Source organism: Enoplosus armatus, chromosome 14, assembly GCF_043641665.1.
Source record: "Enoplosus armatus isolate fEnoArm2 chromosome 14, fEnoArm2.hap1, whole genome shotgun sequence".
In the NCBI taxonomy this organism is placed as follows: Eukaryota; Metazoa; Chordata; class Actinopteri; order Centrarchiformes; family Enoplosidae; genus Enoplosus; species Enoplosus armatus.
In genome coordinates this window covers 10,795,739-10,811,597 of record NC_092193.1, presented here as the reverse complement: position 1 = coordinate 10,811,597, position 15,859 = coordinate 10,795,739, and the positions used below count along the sequence as shown (strand labels likewise).

Sequence of the window (15,859 nt, the reverse complement as noted above, 5' to 3'; positions counted from 1 at the left end):
GGTTCGAGCTTAATTGTTTTAATTTATTTTTAATAATTTGGAAATTTTGTGTATTTTTGTGTTGTGGCTGCATTTCTCACTATAATCAGAATGTTTACTAAACAATCAATCGATTAATGTAGAAAATAAATAGCAGATGAATCCGTAATTAAAAATAATCAGCAGTTGCAGCCATATATCCAACAAAATAGTCAAAATTAGGTCCACCTCATCCAGCTGCAACAGTAAAATGTTGCTTTTATATTAATGCAAGAGTAATAATAATATACATCTATGATATAATATATAATAGTGTAACAGTCACAGGGGCCACAGCCATGTTTCTGCATAAAGTACTTTTACTATTAATATTTTAAGTACATTTTCCTGATTATTTAACTGTTAGAGAATTGTTGCATTCAAGTACCATACGAAGAAAATGTTTTCCCTGACCCACATTAAAGTTTTGAGAAGGCGGTTACAGTCACACTTCATTTGCAACATTGGCAAGATTTTTCACCCCAACGGTTTAACTAAAAACAACCCAACTCTAATATCAGGGTGTCCATCTTCAGGGAACGTTAGCCGAGCGTTTGTTCCGCAAACACCACACATTTCCTGATGTCGGACCGTACCATCAGCACTGCATGCATACATCAATGCATACGGACAGCGAAGAAATGAAAGTACATTAACATAATCTTAATATAATAATAAACGTCACGTCCAGGTGGTAAACATGGAAAGTCGCATCTGGGTATAAAGTTTAGGCAAACGCAACTTTCCAACGGTTAATCTCGGGGAAATGTTTGGTCACGTGATTAAAGGTCAAATGTGTAGCGGGAACCAATATGGCGAACGAGATGACATCTACAGCCCCGGACTCGGTGCAATGTCCCGTTTGTTTTAAAGACTTTACACCGGCCACAATTAACGGACACCTCGACGCGTGTCTGCTGAAAAGCGTTGCGGACAGCGGCCCGTCGACAGCAGACGAAAGCGAACCTCCTTTAAAGAAATGTCGCACAAGTGCGGAGCGTGAACCACCAAGCCCCAGTGTCAACACAACGGCGGCCAGCTCTTCCCCCACGGCTGCTACGTCGTCATCTGCGGTATTTTCTCTATTTCAGACAAACAAGAGTAAAGGTTCAGTTCAAAGTAGTGAGCGGAGTGGGCTGTTGTCAAGTAAACAAACTGCTGCCGCTGCTGTCAACAGGGGAATTAAACGTAACTTGCTGAGCGAGGCAGAACCCGGACCAGCAGGTACAGAGAACCCGAGGAGCCAACCCTCCGTATCAAACGGACAGACCGTGAAGACATGCAATGACTTATCGCCACGGACACTGCTAACGATAGGCAAGCCTTTGGCGGACACACTGAGACCAAACACACTGGAGGAATACTTTGGTCAAAGTAAAGTTGTAGGCCAGCAGACACTCTTCCGGTCACTTCTGGACTCCCAGGAAATACCGTCCCTGATCATCTGGGGGCCGCCGGGATGCGGAAAGGTGGGGTGGTGATGACTGAGATGCAGCATCCGTGATGCAGCATCCCCTACCCTTTAATAATTTCCCTTCTGTTTTATATGTAATGGCTTACGGTTTTAAAAAGCTTTAAAAATGAAATATTCTTCAAATCACATCTACTCCTTCTCCCTCATTAAAAGAAATATAGAATCTGTGAATCGATCAATCGTTTAATCTATAAAATGTTAGAAAATAGGTTTAGAAACTGTCCATCATGGCATCTTACATGATGATGGTGGTCCATTTAACAGTTATACATCCAAAGATATTTAATTTACAATGATATAAAACTGAGGAAAGAGAAGCAGGAATCAATAAAGTATTTCTGATTCTGATTCTGATCAATTACTTCATTTTTGCAATCAGTGAATCGGCTAATCAATTCAGCACTACATAGCTGTAACAAGAAGTTCCTATAAGCAGTAGGACTATAAGAGTACACAGAAGCACTCTTTCCATAAACAATATCCTACAATAATTCCCATACCTGACTGTTTCCTGTTTTATTCTTCAACTAAGACTTAAGATACTGCATTTTCTCTCAGTGTATATTTTTATTCCCTCTTATGCACTTGATAAAGAGAGAGTTGAACCTTTTACAGCATGTTGAAAGATCAAGACATTCCCTCTCTGCCCGCCAGGTTGGTGCGTGCGACCTGAATACAGCATGTTAATGACTTCTTAGGTATGCCAAGCTACTAGTGTGGATTGTCATACAGCAGCTTGCCATACTTAGACTTTGTCAGCATGCTTTAGTAACACTTTCCCTCTTTAACTCCCTCCCTCTCAGTTGTCTCGCAGCGGTCAGGTGTCACAATTGAAGCATTATTTTTGGAGCTTGTTGTAAGGATTTACAATGAAGACTGTCAAAGGAAGGTGCATGATATGACCGGGAAAATCAAACAAATGGCTCACAAACTGAAGATTAAAGATGCCATATAGGTATTGCATATGTTTTAAACATATTGCTTTGTATGTGTTTGGTTGTCTTTCAGACCACTCTAGCACACATAATTGCCAGCTCCAGTAAAAAGAAGGGAACGGCTCGTTTTGTCACTCTGTCTGCCACCAGCACGTCCACCAATGAAGTCCGAGAGGTGATCAAGCAGGCGCAGAATGAGCTTCGACTGTGCAAGAGGAAGACCATCCTGTTCATTGATGAAATTCACCGCTTCAACAAATCCCAGCAGGTGGAGTGTTGAACCAGAAAGATGTGCTTTTTATTGTAAGCTGCAACTTCAAAATCCAGCCAGTGTATAATATAACTGTTGAGGCAAAATGACAAAACTGGTATTTAATAACTATAATTTGATACAGTTCATCAAGCTGGTGTGTATTTTTTCTAAATTTCTGTGTCATAGAGGTTAAAAGAATAGTTCGCCATTTTGGGAAATATGCTAGGAATTAGAGAGGAAGATTAATACGACTCTTGTGTCTGTCAGCCAAGAGATGGTTAGCCTAGCTTAGCATGAAGGCTGGAAGCAAGGGGAAACTGCAAGCCTGGCTCTGTCAAGTTGTGGTTGTAAGGGGGATTATATGCTGGGCTGTTAAAATAATGTGTTATTTCCTTTGCCAAACCAGGTAGAATGTCTCTGCAGGAATAGCTGGTTAGCTTGTAGCCTAGCCCGTCTATAGCCTATTATGAGAGTGTGCTCACTCAAAATAAACACTCAGTTGATCCTCTCTCAAACAATACCCACCAGGTCCTTTCTTTGATTCTCAGAAAACATATATTATTGTTTGTGGGTCAGTAGAAGAAGAAATAGATCCTATTTTGCTTCTAAAACTGAATATGTGTGTACAGATAATTAATTGTTATTATTTCATTTTAGAGCATGCGTAGCACTAATTGTTTTTCAGTTGTAACATTGTAATTTATGCACACATTTTTTAAGTTAAACTGCCAACATACAGTAGCTCAGGGATGTGCTTGCTTCCTACACTTTAACCTTGGCTGTAGAAAACAATTCTTAGACTGTAGTCTTGTGCTACACGACAGTAAACCCCTATGTCTGCTAGCAAGGAGGCTCAGTCAGGCTTGATGAGCTGATAAGAATCAAAGCATGAAAAGACATAGTAATGCTAGTGTTGTTAGTTACATTGTCTTATGATCATGGTAGGCAAATAAACCAATGAAGTAGTATTAAAAAAAAGTACTTACTCTTGTAGGACACCTTCCTTCCTCACGTGGAGTGCGGGACGGTAACTCTGATCGGGGCAACCACAGAAAATCCGTCCTTCCAGGTGAATGCCGCCCTGCTGAGCAGGTGCAGGGTGCTGGTTCTGGAGAAGCTCTCTGTGGAGGCGATGGCCTCGATTCTGGACAGGGCCGTGGCCACGCTGGGGATCAGAGTCCTGGGACAGGATCCAGCAAATCCCAAAGATCAAGACCAATCAGACGGACACGAGTAAGTGCTCCCTTGGGGACAGAGCCCTCAGTATCACACATCATGCCCGGGTGTCACCCCACAACTCAAAATCCTTTGGTTGAGTGGGAGGCCTGTTCTGCTCTTCTGTTTCTGGCTTAGTGGGTTCAGTTAGATAACATATGGGAGGAGTGTACTGGTAGTTGTTGGAGCCGCAGGAATCCCCTCAGCTCTGATCTGGTCTGATACGTTGAAAGAAAAGAATTAACATATGAGTTATAGACCGTGAGACAGCTGCTAACTGCTGGTATGCGATGATGAACACCGGAGATATAATCAAATATTTGAGTCAGATGTATTGTTTGGGATGCACTGAAATCTGGGCCTGTAACATGTGGCGAGATTAAAGGGTTAGCCAGCTAACTTGGGGTTTAAACCAGAACAAAGCCGGCTCATTTTTATCCGGGCTAAATCACCATGGTAACCTATGCTACACAGTTAACCTACTCAGCAGGTTCACTTCAGAGGAACGCTTTAGTTTATAATTAATCAGCTTTCTGGAAGAAATAGTCGAACTGCATTTATACAATAAACATCTAAGTGATGAGTAGGATCACTTTGCATTATTGCAACAGAGTGATGTAATATAATAGTGTTTCTTGTTTGTTTTTATTCATTTTTTTTTACTGTACTTGGAGAAAGTTATTGTTGGGCAGTTATCAGCAGAAATGAAAATTGTTGAAGTGCTGGCATTAAGGCAGGCACCAGGGATGTTGACTATTTTTCCTGTGCATACTTGAAGAGAGCCGTGGGTCGAATTCTGTCACCATTTGAGGTGTCTGGCGTTCTGAGGAGCTAAAAACAGCAGCACCCTCCGGAGGGCTTGTCAGCAGGGACAGTTTGACATGAGGATGAGAAGAAGTCTTTGGCACTGCTGTAAAAGTCTGATTTCCTTGGTGGATTCCTTGTAAAAAAACAATTATCTGAGTTTGTATCTTTGAATTCATGTGATATGATAATGCTGCAGTGACTTCGTTGTCAGACTTGTTAAATGAGCAGAAAATACTTAACATTAATATTTGGGATGTAGTACATGTTGTCATTATTCATTCAGGGAATTTTATTTATTTATTTCTATATTAAGATTATTGACACTGATGTAATATATCTGATATATGTTATTGTTTTCCCAGGCCAAAGATTTTCATTGAACAAAAAGCTCTGGACACCATAGCCTACCTTTGTGATGGTGACGCAAGAGCAGGACTCAATGGTCTGCAGCTGGCTGTTCAGGCTCAGGTGAGCTTGGCTCGGCCCAACCCGTTAGGACAAGATGGTTCTCAGGAAATACTGATAAAGGAGGACCACATCAAGGAAGGTCTTCAGAGGTCCCATATTCTCTATGATAAAGCTGGTAAGCCCAGATTTGCTTATTTTGTCAATGTTACAGTTTTTACAGACCGAAGTAACCCCCTCTGAACCCCAAAGGTCTGGGAGGTGCAACTTCAGGGCTCCCTAGATTTACCAAAGCACCCAGTAACTTCCCATATGTGAAGTGAAGAACTTCCACACACTTCTTTTCTGTTATTATTTAAGTATTAGTAATGATGGCTGTGAGACGCTATCAGAAAAAAAGATTGCATTCTTCTTTTAAATTTGGTTCCTGATTACAAGTGCAAAATATTTTTTGATTGTTCCGACTTTATATCGAAATATATTGAACAAATATTAATTTACTTTGGATTTTGTTGCAAATTATGAGCCACAGCATTTTCTTTTTTGAAGTTTTGGAGTTTTTTTTTTTTTTTTTTAACAATTAAGGGAAATGTGCATCCCTAATAGAAATTAAATTTAATTTATGCCATATAAGATGGTTTATCTATAGTGACTACCTCATTGTACATAAAACTTCCAACTAATAATACCATGTCATTGCTACATATTTCACAAATCCACGTCTTTAAATCCTCTCAGCACTCATCACTTTAAATAACATCTAAATAACTTGAGATTTTGAACTTAACAGCCCTATCATATTACTTCCCAGGGACTGTGATCACTATGCTGTCATGCGGCTTTCGTATGAAATGCATTAATGATAAGAGGGAAAAAAAGACTCCACAATGCATATAACCTGGGGGTGTTTATAGCCGTGCTCACGGTTGCTTAGGAGTGCCACGTGTTTGTTTTGTGTGTGTAACACTTGGGGATATTGCAGTACACACATTTAAGTAGAGCCCCAGTATCTTTACAAAATGATATATAAAACTATGACTGCTAAAGATTGATGTGCTGGAAAGTACTATAATTAGTATGTTGTAAATCAATGTTTATTTACTCTTTCTCCAACATCGACATACTGTAGTTTCAGCCACTCCACTCCAGTCATTTACACTTTCCCACCCTACCCCTCACCATGAATAACTCCCTCTCACTCTTTCATCCTATCTAAGACTTCATCAGTCCTCCACGCTGTCCTGTTACATAACACATCAGCTGTCCCAAAAGACTGAGATTTACTGTTCCCTTCACAGGGTGATGAAACCGTCCCTCAGCTTGACTAATGACCTTAATGGATTCATTATGGCTTTACATGGTCTGATCAGTCTTTTTTGTTCCTTTGTGTTTGTGTGTTTCTTCAGACCATGGAATGATGTGTCTTCATTTCTTGCCACATGTATTGATGTATTTGTGTTTGTTACTCAAAGGTGAGGAGCATTACAACTGTATCTCAGCGTTACATAAGTCCATGAGAGGCTCCAATGAGAACGCATCTCTCTACTGGCTGGGCCGCATGCTGGAGGGCGGTGAGGATCCTCTCTATGTGGCTCGCAGACTGGTCCGCTTTGCCAGCGAAGATGTCGGTAAGTGAAATGATCAGTTATATCATTTCAGCTTTTTGTTTATTTTTGAGCATTTACTCTATAATACTGTATAATTATCATTCATTTACTTTACAGCACTTTCTTTTAATAGCCTGGTGAACCTGAAGACTTCAAGTATTTTCGTACGGGCAAATTGCTTATTAAAATGTCCCTAACGATTATATGGGAACACTATATGGGACCATGGACAGCTTGCACTATTTTATTACAGGAAAGAAGATATTGGCTTGGCTGAAATGTAGTTATGCAGAGAATTTTTACAGAGAAATGAGAAAGAGAACATTTTGAGTAAGAAAAAGTATCTTTTAATGCAGTCTGATTGGATGTCTCCCGTCTCTTCTCTCATGTCTCTCTCAGGTATGGCCGATCCCTCCGCTCTTCCTCAGGCTGTGTCCGTCTTCCAAGCCTGTCACTTCATCGGGATGCCTGAGTGTGAGGTAGGCTTACACATCAACCTGATTTTTCAGCCAGTCTTACAATAGTTGTATCCCAGTGTCTTTACTTCTGTTACCCACCTTTCTTTCATTCACTGCTCAACAGGTGATACTGGCTCAGTGTGCAGTCTATCTGGCACGAGCACCCAAGTCTGTGCAGATCTACAAGGCTTATGCTAATGTGAAGGCCTGTTTGAGGAACCACCAAGGCCCCCTGCCTCCTGTCCCCCTGCACCTTCGCAATGCCCCAACCAAGCTGATGAAACAACTGGGCTACGCTAAAGGCTACAAATACAACCCAGCCTTCAGCGGTCCTGTAGAGCAGGAGTACTTACCTAAGGAGCTTCAGGGAATCGACTTCTTCACCTGGACACCTTCAGACCCATGAGGGTCTGTTGTAATGACTGACACAGCTCGCTGCAGTAGTTTAAAAACCGAGGTGGCCGAATGAAAACAATCTTGTCAAATGATCAGTTGTTGGGATATAATGTAAGTTTTATGTTGCTGCTGGTCCAAATCCAAACTTCCATCAGTCAACCATCATGTTCAAATGTATCTACAAGTTTACTTTAGTCTGTTGTTTTTGAATACTTTTTAAAGGGCACACAAACCACATACAGTTGATTTACTTCCAGATGTGTTCATAATAAAGTCCTTAATCCATTCAAATAAATAACAAAAACATACATGTTAAATACGTATATGTTGGTTTATCTTTGTCCTGTCCTTTTTCAAACGTTTAAACTGATTAAAATGTTTTTCTTTGTTATAATCTGTATATATTTTGATGAAATACAAGACAGATATAACCTGAAAATGTCATTATACAGTTTATTGTTGTATCGTCACTTCTTCAGTTTTGGGCCATGGTCTGAAGGGAAATAACACTTAAGATTAAGTCTGTACATTTCACAAATAGCCTTTATTTACTATCTGTCTTCATGTGATGTGATTGATTATTGCTATTGTGGCTTCCCTCACCTCCCTGATCTAGGGGATGAAAGTGGCCACAGAAGTAAAGACTGTGGGCCTCTGAGGGGTATTACAGCCCCATCCATCTAAAAAACCTGTCACTCCTTGTACATACCTCTTACCATCTCTGCCCTTACAGTCACCCTGGAAGATATTGCAACGTTGTCATTGATCACAGCACTTTTCTCCAGCTTAAGCAGGGAAATGTCATTCCTATATAACAGGATGAAACACAAATAATTAAACATTAAGTTCATTTGCTCAGAGTTTACGTAACTGTGTAGAATACCTGTTTTTTTTCTACTTGTGAATGTGTATTGATTTATTCATGAAACTTCTATTTACTCAGCTGCTGTTCAACAGAAACTCTCAGGGTAGGCACCTTTTTCAAGGACATATTTACTGTGTTTCTTAATAATCCACCACCATCTGGAGCGGTTACAGTTGAGAAGAGATGCTGAGCTACCTTCAAGACACAGTTGTCCTTCCATTTGGGATGGATATTTCAAAGTAATGTGTAAATTAAAGGGAAAGTCATGCACCCCTTAAATTCTACTTAACTTGGTAATTGGGGTTTGGTGTTTGCCTTTTGAGAACTTAATGAATATATTAATACATAGGACAAATATTCCATATTATTGTGTAAATTCATGGACAGATTTTTCTGGGCTAAATTAAAGATTAATTCATTATTATAGTTATTTTAAGGGATTAGTTTTAATAGCGCTAACTTGGTATACCCATGAGTTATAGTATTCACCAAAGGGTGTCGCTGTGGACAAACGGTGTCACTGCCGCAGAAGAAGAAGTTGTAGTTTAAAGATGGCGCTACCCGGTGTTTTACTCGTGCGGCTCAGAGCGCTGTGCAATATTGCCAAATGTGTTCACACAGGAGGCAAAACTGCGTCCAACTGGGGCAGCGAAATGCGGTGGTATCGGACAAAAGCACGAAGCGTTCAGGGACACGACACATCATATTTACAGACTAAACGAGGTGAGTGAAAACGGTAGTTAGCCAAACAGGCTAACAGGTGACAGCTTGCAGCAGCGCTAAACCTCAAGGACATCCATCGTGTTAAAACATGCCACTCAGGCTTGTATCTCGGGGTCTTTCTTACCAGTTTGCCTAAGGTTAGAGTGGAAATAAAATATCGTTGGCCTTGCTGTGTGTCTGACCTTTTTGTTTTTACTGTTTAGGTAACGTAAGCCCAAACCTCTTGAAGGAGTTCCCAGATCCTAAAGGTCTCTTGAATAACACCATCTCGCGTTCACTGGGGGTCAACGACCTGTCCCAGCTCATCCAGTACAGCTGCACGGAACATGAAGGTGTCAAGGTCAGAGCTGAGGACATAATGAGATGAGGGTTTCTGGACACATCATGTCATTTGAGAGCTAATGCCTCTCGTAGCTAAATTTAAGTTTCGTGTTTGTAACTTTGTTCCCGTAGAAAGTCACTGTCACACTACAGTGGCCCTGCAAGATTGAAGAGGAGGGTCATGCCTCCAAGAAGATCGATGCAGAGCGGTTTGCTGCAGCTGCTGCTTGTCTCAAGCTCAGAGTAAGCTGCAGTGACTTCAGACTGTAAAAAGTAGACACATATTTCCATTTTGTCTTGCCAGTCTGGAGTGGTATTTGCTCCTCATCTCTCCCCTTCCCCTCTCTCTTTGTGTACAGGAGATGGGTGTCATTGGTCCAAATAATCAGCTTCCCAGAAGAGCTGGCAGGGGGAGAGGGGGGCTACATTCAGCTCTTTATGATAAGGACGATGACTCGTGGACGCAAAATGTCCACGTGTCTAGAGCGAAAGCAGATGAACAAAAACAATGGATGTCTCCCGAAGAAGACACCAACATCTCTGAAGCTCTTTCCCTGTTTCCACAACCTAAATCTCTCCTCACCAGGGTCATCCAGGTGGCCACATCTTCCAACAGGAACAGGGTCGGTAGCTTTCATCCTTTGCCCAAATCAACGGTAAGCACTCTTAACTCCTCATGTATTCTAAACTTGTCTCTCTCATATCTCTACAGGAGCTAATGCAGTACAAAACTACGGGAGGGAAGCTAAAGAAGTGTGAGCTGACCCTGCACTGGCCAGAGGAGATGACATTCTCGGCCACAGCGAGCAACCGAGTGACAGCAGAGAGGAGAGCGGCAGCTCTTGCCTGCATGAAACTGAAGGTGAGGATAACTTAGGAAAACTGCTATACCTTTTACCTGCATGTCAGAGCCGTGTTAACATATGTATCATCTGGTCCAGGAGCTGGAGCTGCTGGATAAAGACAACAACCCGCTGACTCATGCCAAGTACCATCGAGAGGAGGTGAGGGAGGCTGGAGAGCGAGAGAGACGCCCCCTGAACATGGAAGTCCCAGAGTACCTGGAGGAACGCATAAGAGAGTACCTCGCTCAGGTCAGTCTTCACCTCATGTGAGGAAGATGGATGGAATTAGAGCTTTTCTTGTCATGTATATATGTAAATGCGCTACGTGGCCAGAAGTTTGTGGTCTGGGGCTGTTTTTCATGGTGTTTGGTCGGTACCCTTAAAGCAATCTTAATGCTACAGCATACAATGATATATTAAACAAAAGTGCATGATCCATGGGTTTGAAAGCATATCGGATGCTGAAACACTGCAAAACAGACTGCCCTGAAGGTTGTGGGGAGGAATGAACAGTCTGTTCTCTGGCAAGCACAGAGAATATTGACTGACCCATCTCTTATTCTCCACGCCGAGTGTGAGCTCTTACCCTCTGGGGTTTTTAAAAACCTATTTGTGCCTACCTCATTTAAAATTTTAAGAAATGTTGCTTGAGGCTTCAGGGGTTGTGCATCAGCTTCATGGTGTTCTCATCACTTGTTGTGTAAACTGTGCAATATGTGTGATTGGGGGTTGTGATTTGCTACAGTATGTGCTGCATTGTTTATATGTTAGTAGTTATTATAGTTTTATTATTACTACTATGGAGGCAGCTACGTGTGCAGCATTTGCTCTTCGTTCAGTCTGTTGCTAGTCCAGGCTGTCACATTCATTTGAGTACAAAGCCCATATTTTTGGCTTCAAATGTTCATCTTTCACATATGGTTGTAATATTCGAGGGTCCACATACTTTTGGCCATGTAGTGATGTATTAATGTCGTGTCTCAGTACCCAGTGGCAACAGAAGTACAGAAGCTTTGGGAGGAGGAAGAGGCGAGAGGACAGCAGACAGCGAACCAGGAGGATGAGGAGGAAGAGGAGGACTTGGTGACAGACGCCATCACAGGCAGACCATACAGGCGTCTGTCTAAACAGGAGGTCCGGCAGCTCAACGCCCACCTGCAGGAGCAATGGGAGAGAGCAAACCCTGGGTTGAGTGTGGAGCTCCCAGTTGATGCCCACCGTCAGCGCGTGGTCTCGGCAGTGCAGTCCTCCAGGGTGGTTGTGATCGCTGGTGAAACAGGATGCGGTAAAACGACACGGATCCCCCGCTTCCTTCTGGAGGAGAGTGTCAGAGGTGGCGAGGGAGCCGAGTGCAACGTCCTGGTGACCCAGCCTCGTCGGATCAGCGCTGTGTCCGTGGCCCATCGTGTTGCTCATGAGCTGGGTCCAGCTCTAAAACCCTCTGTGGGATATCAGGTAGATGTAATATGCTGTATTTGTTATTAACTGTATGTTTACATTTTGTCAATAACTATTTTTATTGCAATAATCCACTATGGCCTCTAGAGGGAGCACCTTCTCTTCTGTACTGAAGTAGAGATGGCAGAAGTAGAGATGGCAGAAGCAGAAATATCGAAAATGTAATGCTATCTAACTGTTTTAGAGTAACTTGGTTTCATAAACTGAAATATTTTGTTACAATTAATAATTGTTGGAATTGTTGTTTTGTAATGAAAGAAAACCTTACTTTCGTAATGTAATTGGCAACATGAAATTGATCATTTTAACCACAGTAATCATACTGAAAATTAACATGTGTTGTGTCTCACATTTTTCTTTTTATTAAACCAAATTATTTGATTAAAAAAGAAAGTGTAAGAAGATAGATTGTGACTGCTCGCCATATATGTGAATTCAGTGGATTTTGCTCCTGGCTGGTAGCACCATAAAGGATTTCAAAATACGCAAGATAAATGCGACAAGTGGAGCTCCTACTTCCTTTGTTATGCTGTTATTTTCATAGTTATTTACATTCACATGAAGTCTCAGTTTTCACATTATTTTCTGTGCCCAGGTGAGACTTGAGAGCCGACCACCAGAGCAGAGCGGAGGAGCCTTGCTCTTCCTCACAGTGGGCGTCCTGCTGAGGAAGCTACAGTCGAACCCGTCCCTGAGGGGAATCAGCCACGTGGTGGTGGACGAGGTTCACGAGAGAGACATTAACACAGACCTGCTGCTGGCCCTGCTGCGCTCCAGCTTGAATGAAAACCCTGACCTACGAGTGGTGCTTATGAGCGCTACTGGGGACAATCAGAGGCTGGCCCAGTACTTCGGAGGCTGCCCAATTGTGAAAGTGCCCGGGTTCATGCACCCAGTGAGGGACAGATACCTGGAGGATGTGCTGAGAGAGATGGGACGCCGACTGCCAGTTCAACAGATAAGGGAGGCAGACAAGCAGGTGAGACTCTAGTCTGTCAGATTTGTCAGTTTTTGATCTGTGGCATTGCTTTCAGATTCATCCCACTCTATAGTGTGTTCTTTTCTCTTGTCCTGTGTCTCATGCATTTGTATTTCTTTCTTGTTTAAGGGAAGAAGACAGGAGGTTACACCAGATCTAGATTTAGTAGCTGACGTGATCGAGCACATTGATAAACATGGAGAGCCAGGTAACTAACAGACTACCTCTCACCTTTTTTAATTATGCTTTTACAGCTGTGTTAAGATGATGGCCCTCAATCATATTTTAATTCTTTCCCCTCATGCTTCAGGTGCAGTGTTGTGTTTCCTCCCTGGGTGGCAGGACATCAGGGCTGTTCAAGAGAAACTGGAGGCGAAGCCACACTTTTCCTCAGGCTCACAGATGATCTTGCCATGTAAGAGCGTACAGACAGATGAACAGAGGCTGGGGTTTTGTCCTCAAAGTGTAGAGATAGGATCTCTCTCCACAGATGCATTCATGATTTCTTTTCTTTTTTTTTCTTTTTAGTGCACTCTAGTTTATCAGTAGCAGACCAGCAGGTAGTGTTCCAGCACCCCCGAGTGGGCCAGAGGAAGATTGTCCTCACCACTAACATTGCTGAGACCTCAATCACCATAGATGACATCGTCCATGTGGTGGATGCAGGAACTCAGAAAGAGCAGAATTACGACCCACTGACTAAGGTTAGTGTATCTGTTTCATTGTAAACCATTTCAGATCTGCAAAAACTACGCTTGCTTGATTTGTTGTGTTTTTCTGATCCAATCTGTTTTAATTTTGGTCTTCCAGGTCTCCTGTCTGGACACAGTTTGGATATCTCATTCTAATGTCACTCAAAGAAAAGGGAGAGCAGGGCGTTGTCAGCCAGGACAGTCTTACCACCTGTTCTCACGAAAGCAGCTGGAATCCATGACTCCCTTCCCCATCCCTGAGATCCTGCGTACCCCGCTGGAGAGTTTAGTAGTGCAAGCCAAAATCCACAGTCCTAATTGCAAGGTATTGAAAGAGAACAATGGCTTATGTGTTTTTGTTTCTTGTTTTGTATATTTCTAGCATATTGAATGATGGCCATTTTGTGTGTGTGTGTGTGTGTGTGTGTGTGTGTGTGGAGGCTGTAGATTTCTTATCCCAAGTGTTGGACAGTCCAGAGCAAGAAGCTGTGAGAGATGCTGTCCAAAATCTACAAGATATTGGTGAGTCACTTACAACTACCAATGCTCTGGATTGTGTGTTGAGGTTTTAGCCATCATGTGTGTCTAATTCAACATTGAACATGTAAAGTTAATGTCTAAGCTGTCGATGTTTACTTCTGTAGGAGTTCTGGACAAGACGGAAACCCTGACGCCTTTAGGAGAGCGTGTTGCCTGTATGTCATGTGACCCCCGTCTGGGCAAAGTGCTGGTCCTGAGTACCATGTTCAGGTGTGTTCTGCCCATGCTGTCTGTAACTGCTTGTCTGACCAGGGACCCTTTTCACAACAGCCTGCAGAACAGAGCACAAATCAAAAAGGTGAGATGTTTTAACACCCACCTGTTGATCCATGTAGTTTTAAAATGCCAACAGGGCACAAAGTGTAACAATGAACTGATCATTCAGTCGTCTGTGCTGTTTGTCCAGGTGAAAGATGCTCTGAGCGGCTGCAGCTACAGCGACTATTTGGTGTTCATCAGAGCTGTGTTGGGCTGGAGGAGAGTTCAGCAGGAGGGCGACAGAGAGGACCGAGATGAATATCTGGACACACACACTCTGTCCAGGGCCGGCCTTCGATTCATCAATGGTTAGTTTGAAATTTAGATATTGTCTCAGTACATTGTTGGAATTTTAAAATCACAACTTTTTACTTTTTTTTTTTTTTTCACACAACGGTTTTTGTTCTTGTGCCATCTTGCTGCAGGTCTCATCTCTCAGTTCAGCGAGAACCTGCATGAAGCCGAGCTGGTGTCTCGTGCCAGTGAGTGCCAGCATCACACTTCTCTCTACAACGAGCACAGCAACCAGGACGAGCTACTGAAAGCTGTACTGCTGTCTGGACTCTATCCCAACCTCATCCAGGTACATGGCAACAGAGGAGTCTGTTATAATACTACTTCATACAGTCTATTTCCCGCTTGGTTGAAGCCAGAATTGTGAGATCTATATGTGAGTTCTTGTGGTATTAATTGTAGTTGTGGACATATGTCTTTGTCTATCTTAGTGTTGTAAATAAAATTTCATTATAATAATTTCTGCACCATCCTAGTCAAAGCCCTCATTAGATGTTCCAGCATAACATGGATGAAACAAAACACTTTTTCTTTTTTTTTTCCTCAGGCGAAGAAAGGTGTTGTGACCAAAGCAGGGCGCTTTCGCCCCAACAGTATGACTTTCCGCAGTTTCAGTGGGCCAGTGCTGCTTCACCGCTCCTCAGTGAACAGGTTTGAACGTGCTCCAAAATTCAACTACAGCAGGCATTTACTTTCACAGTGCATATGTCAAGTTATTGTCTTCCTTTTGTGTTACAGAGGAAAAGAAGAGCTGCCTAGTCGCTGGTTGACCTTCTTCAGCGCTGTCAAGTCCAGCGGGAATGTCTTCATCAGAGACTCGTCTGCAGTCCATCCACTCGCCCTGCTGCTGCTCACAGACTGTGATATCACAGAGAAAGGTAGGACATGTTCTGCTCTCCATAAAAATAAGTTTACTATAATATTATCTTCATAAATAACTCTCTGTCCTTTCTCTCATGTCCCAGTGTACGGAGACAGAGTTGAAGTGTCACTTTCTAGAAACTCTCTGGTGCGCTGTGAGTTGTCAGTTGAGACCTGGGAGCTGCTGTGGGAGATACGCACTTCCATTCAGACCATGTTGTACCGCAACCTCAACAATCCCAGCAACGCAATCGTCAACTCTTCTCAAGATGGAAAGCTCATCTCCTTACTTGTAGAGCTGCTCAACAATACAGACTCGAACCCTTTACTTCAGAACCACCAGAGTGACAGTGAGGTGGACTGATGACATCGAGCACTTTCTACGCGTGTATGTTGGATCTGCTGGCTGGTACATAGGAACTGAAGAGGATGATGGTATCTTATATATGTTTTTT

The 15,859-nt window shown here is 42.5% G+C and overlaps 2 protein-coding genes across 2 annotated transcripts; both read left to right on the top strand.

Annotated features, from left to right (window-relative positions):
- The first annotated feature begins 830 nt into the window (after positions 1-830).
- wrnip1 (WRN helicase interacting protein 1) lies at positions 831-7,908 on the top strand. The gene is made up of 7 exons (XM_070919524.1): positions 831-1,487; positions 2,501-2,695; positions 3,675-3,913; positions 5,065-5,285; positions 6,580-6,735; positions 7,114-7,193; positions 7,297-7,908. The coding sequence occupies exons 1-7, from the start codon at positions 831-833 to the stop codon at positions 7,576-7,578; spliced, it is 1,830 nt and encodes a 609-aa protein (XP_070775625.1). The 3' UTR covers positions 7,579-7,908.
- Positions 7,909-8,984: 1,076 nt separating this feature from the next.
- Positions 8,985-15,859, top strand: dhx30 (DEAH (Asp-Glu-Ala-His) box helicase 30). Its single transcript, XM_070919073.1, has 19 exons — positions 8,985-9,156; positions 9,360-9,496; positions 9,610-9,720; positions 9,837-10,100; positions 10,190-10,339; positions 10,419-10,571; positions 11,307-11,777; positions 12,376-12,759; positions 12,889-12,967; positions 13,070-13,174; positions 13,288-13,463; positions 13,570-13,776; positions 13,892-13,973; positions 14,096-14,289; positions 14,398-14,557; positions 14,675-14,832; positions 15,091-15,194; positions 15,282-15,421; positions 15,509-15,859. Exons 1-19 carry the CDS (start codon positions 8,985-8,987, stop codon positions 15,766-15,768), a joined length of 3,507 nt encoding a protein of 1,168 aa, XP_070775174.1. The 3' UTR covers positions 15,769-15,859.

What these genes read in the sequence shown, in the direction of transcription:
- wrnip1 (XM_070919524.1), top strand. Translation starts at nt 831, where the DNA reads ATGGCGAACGAGATGACATCTACAGCCCCGGACTCGGTGCAATGTCCC. An exon ending in GACCAATCAGACGGACACGA is followed by an intron (nt 3,914 to 5,064) that starts GTAAGTGCTCCC and finishes TTGTTTTCCCAG; the next exon opens with GCCAAAGATTTTCATTGAAC. An exon ending in TATTCTCTATGATAAAGCTG is followed by an intron (nt 5,286 to 6,579) that starts GTAAGCCCAGAT and finishes TGTTACTCAAAG; the next exon opens with GTGAGGAGCATTACAACTGT.
- dhx30 (XM_070919073.1), top strand. Translation starts at nt 8,985, where the DNA reads ATGGCGCTACCCGGTGTTTTACTCGTGCGGCTCAGAGCGCTGTGCAAT. An exon ending in TAAGAGAGTACCTCGCTCAG is followed by an intron (nt 10,572 to 11,306) that starts GTCAGTCTTCAC and finishes GTCGTGTCTCAG; the next exon opens with TACCCAGTGGCAACAGAAGT. An exon ending in CACCGCTCCTCAGTGAACAG is followed by an intron (nt 15,195 to 15,281) that starts GTTTGAACGTGC and finishes TTTGTGTTACAG; the next exon opens with AGGAAAAGAAGAGCTGCCTA.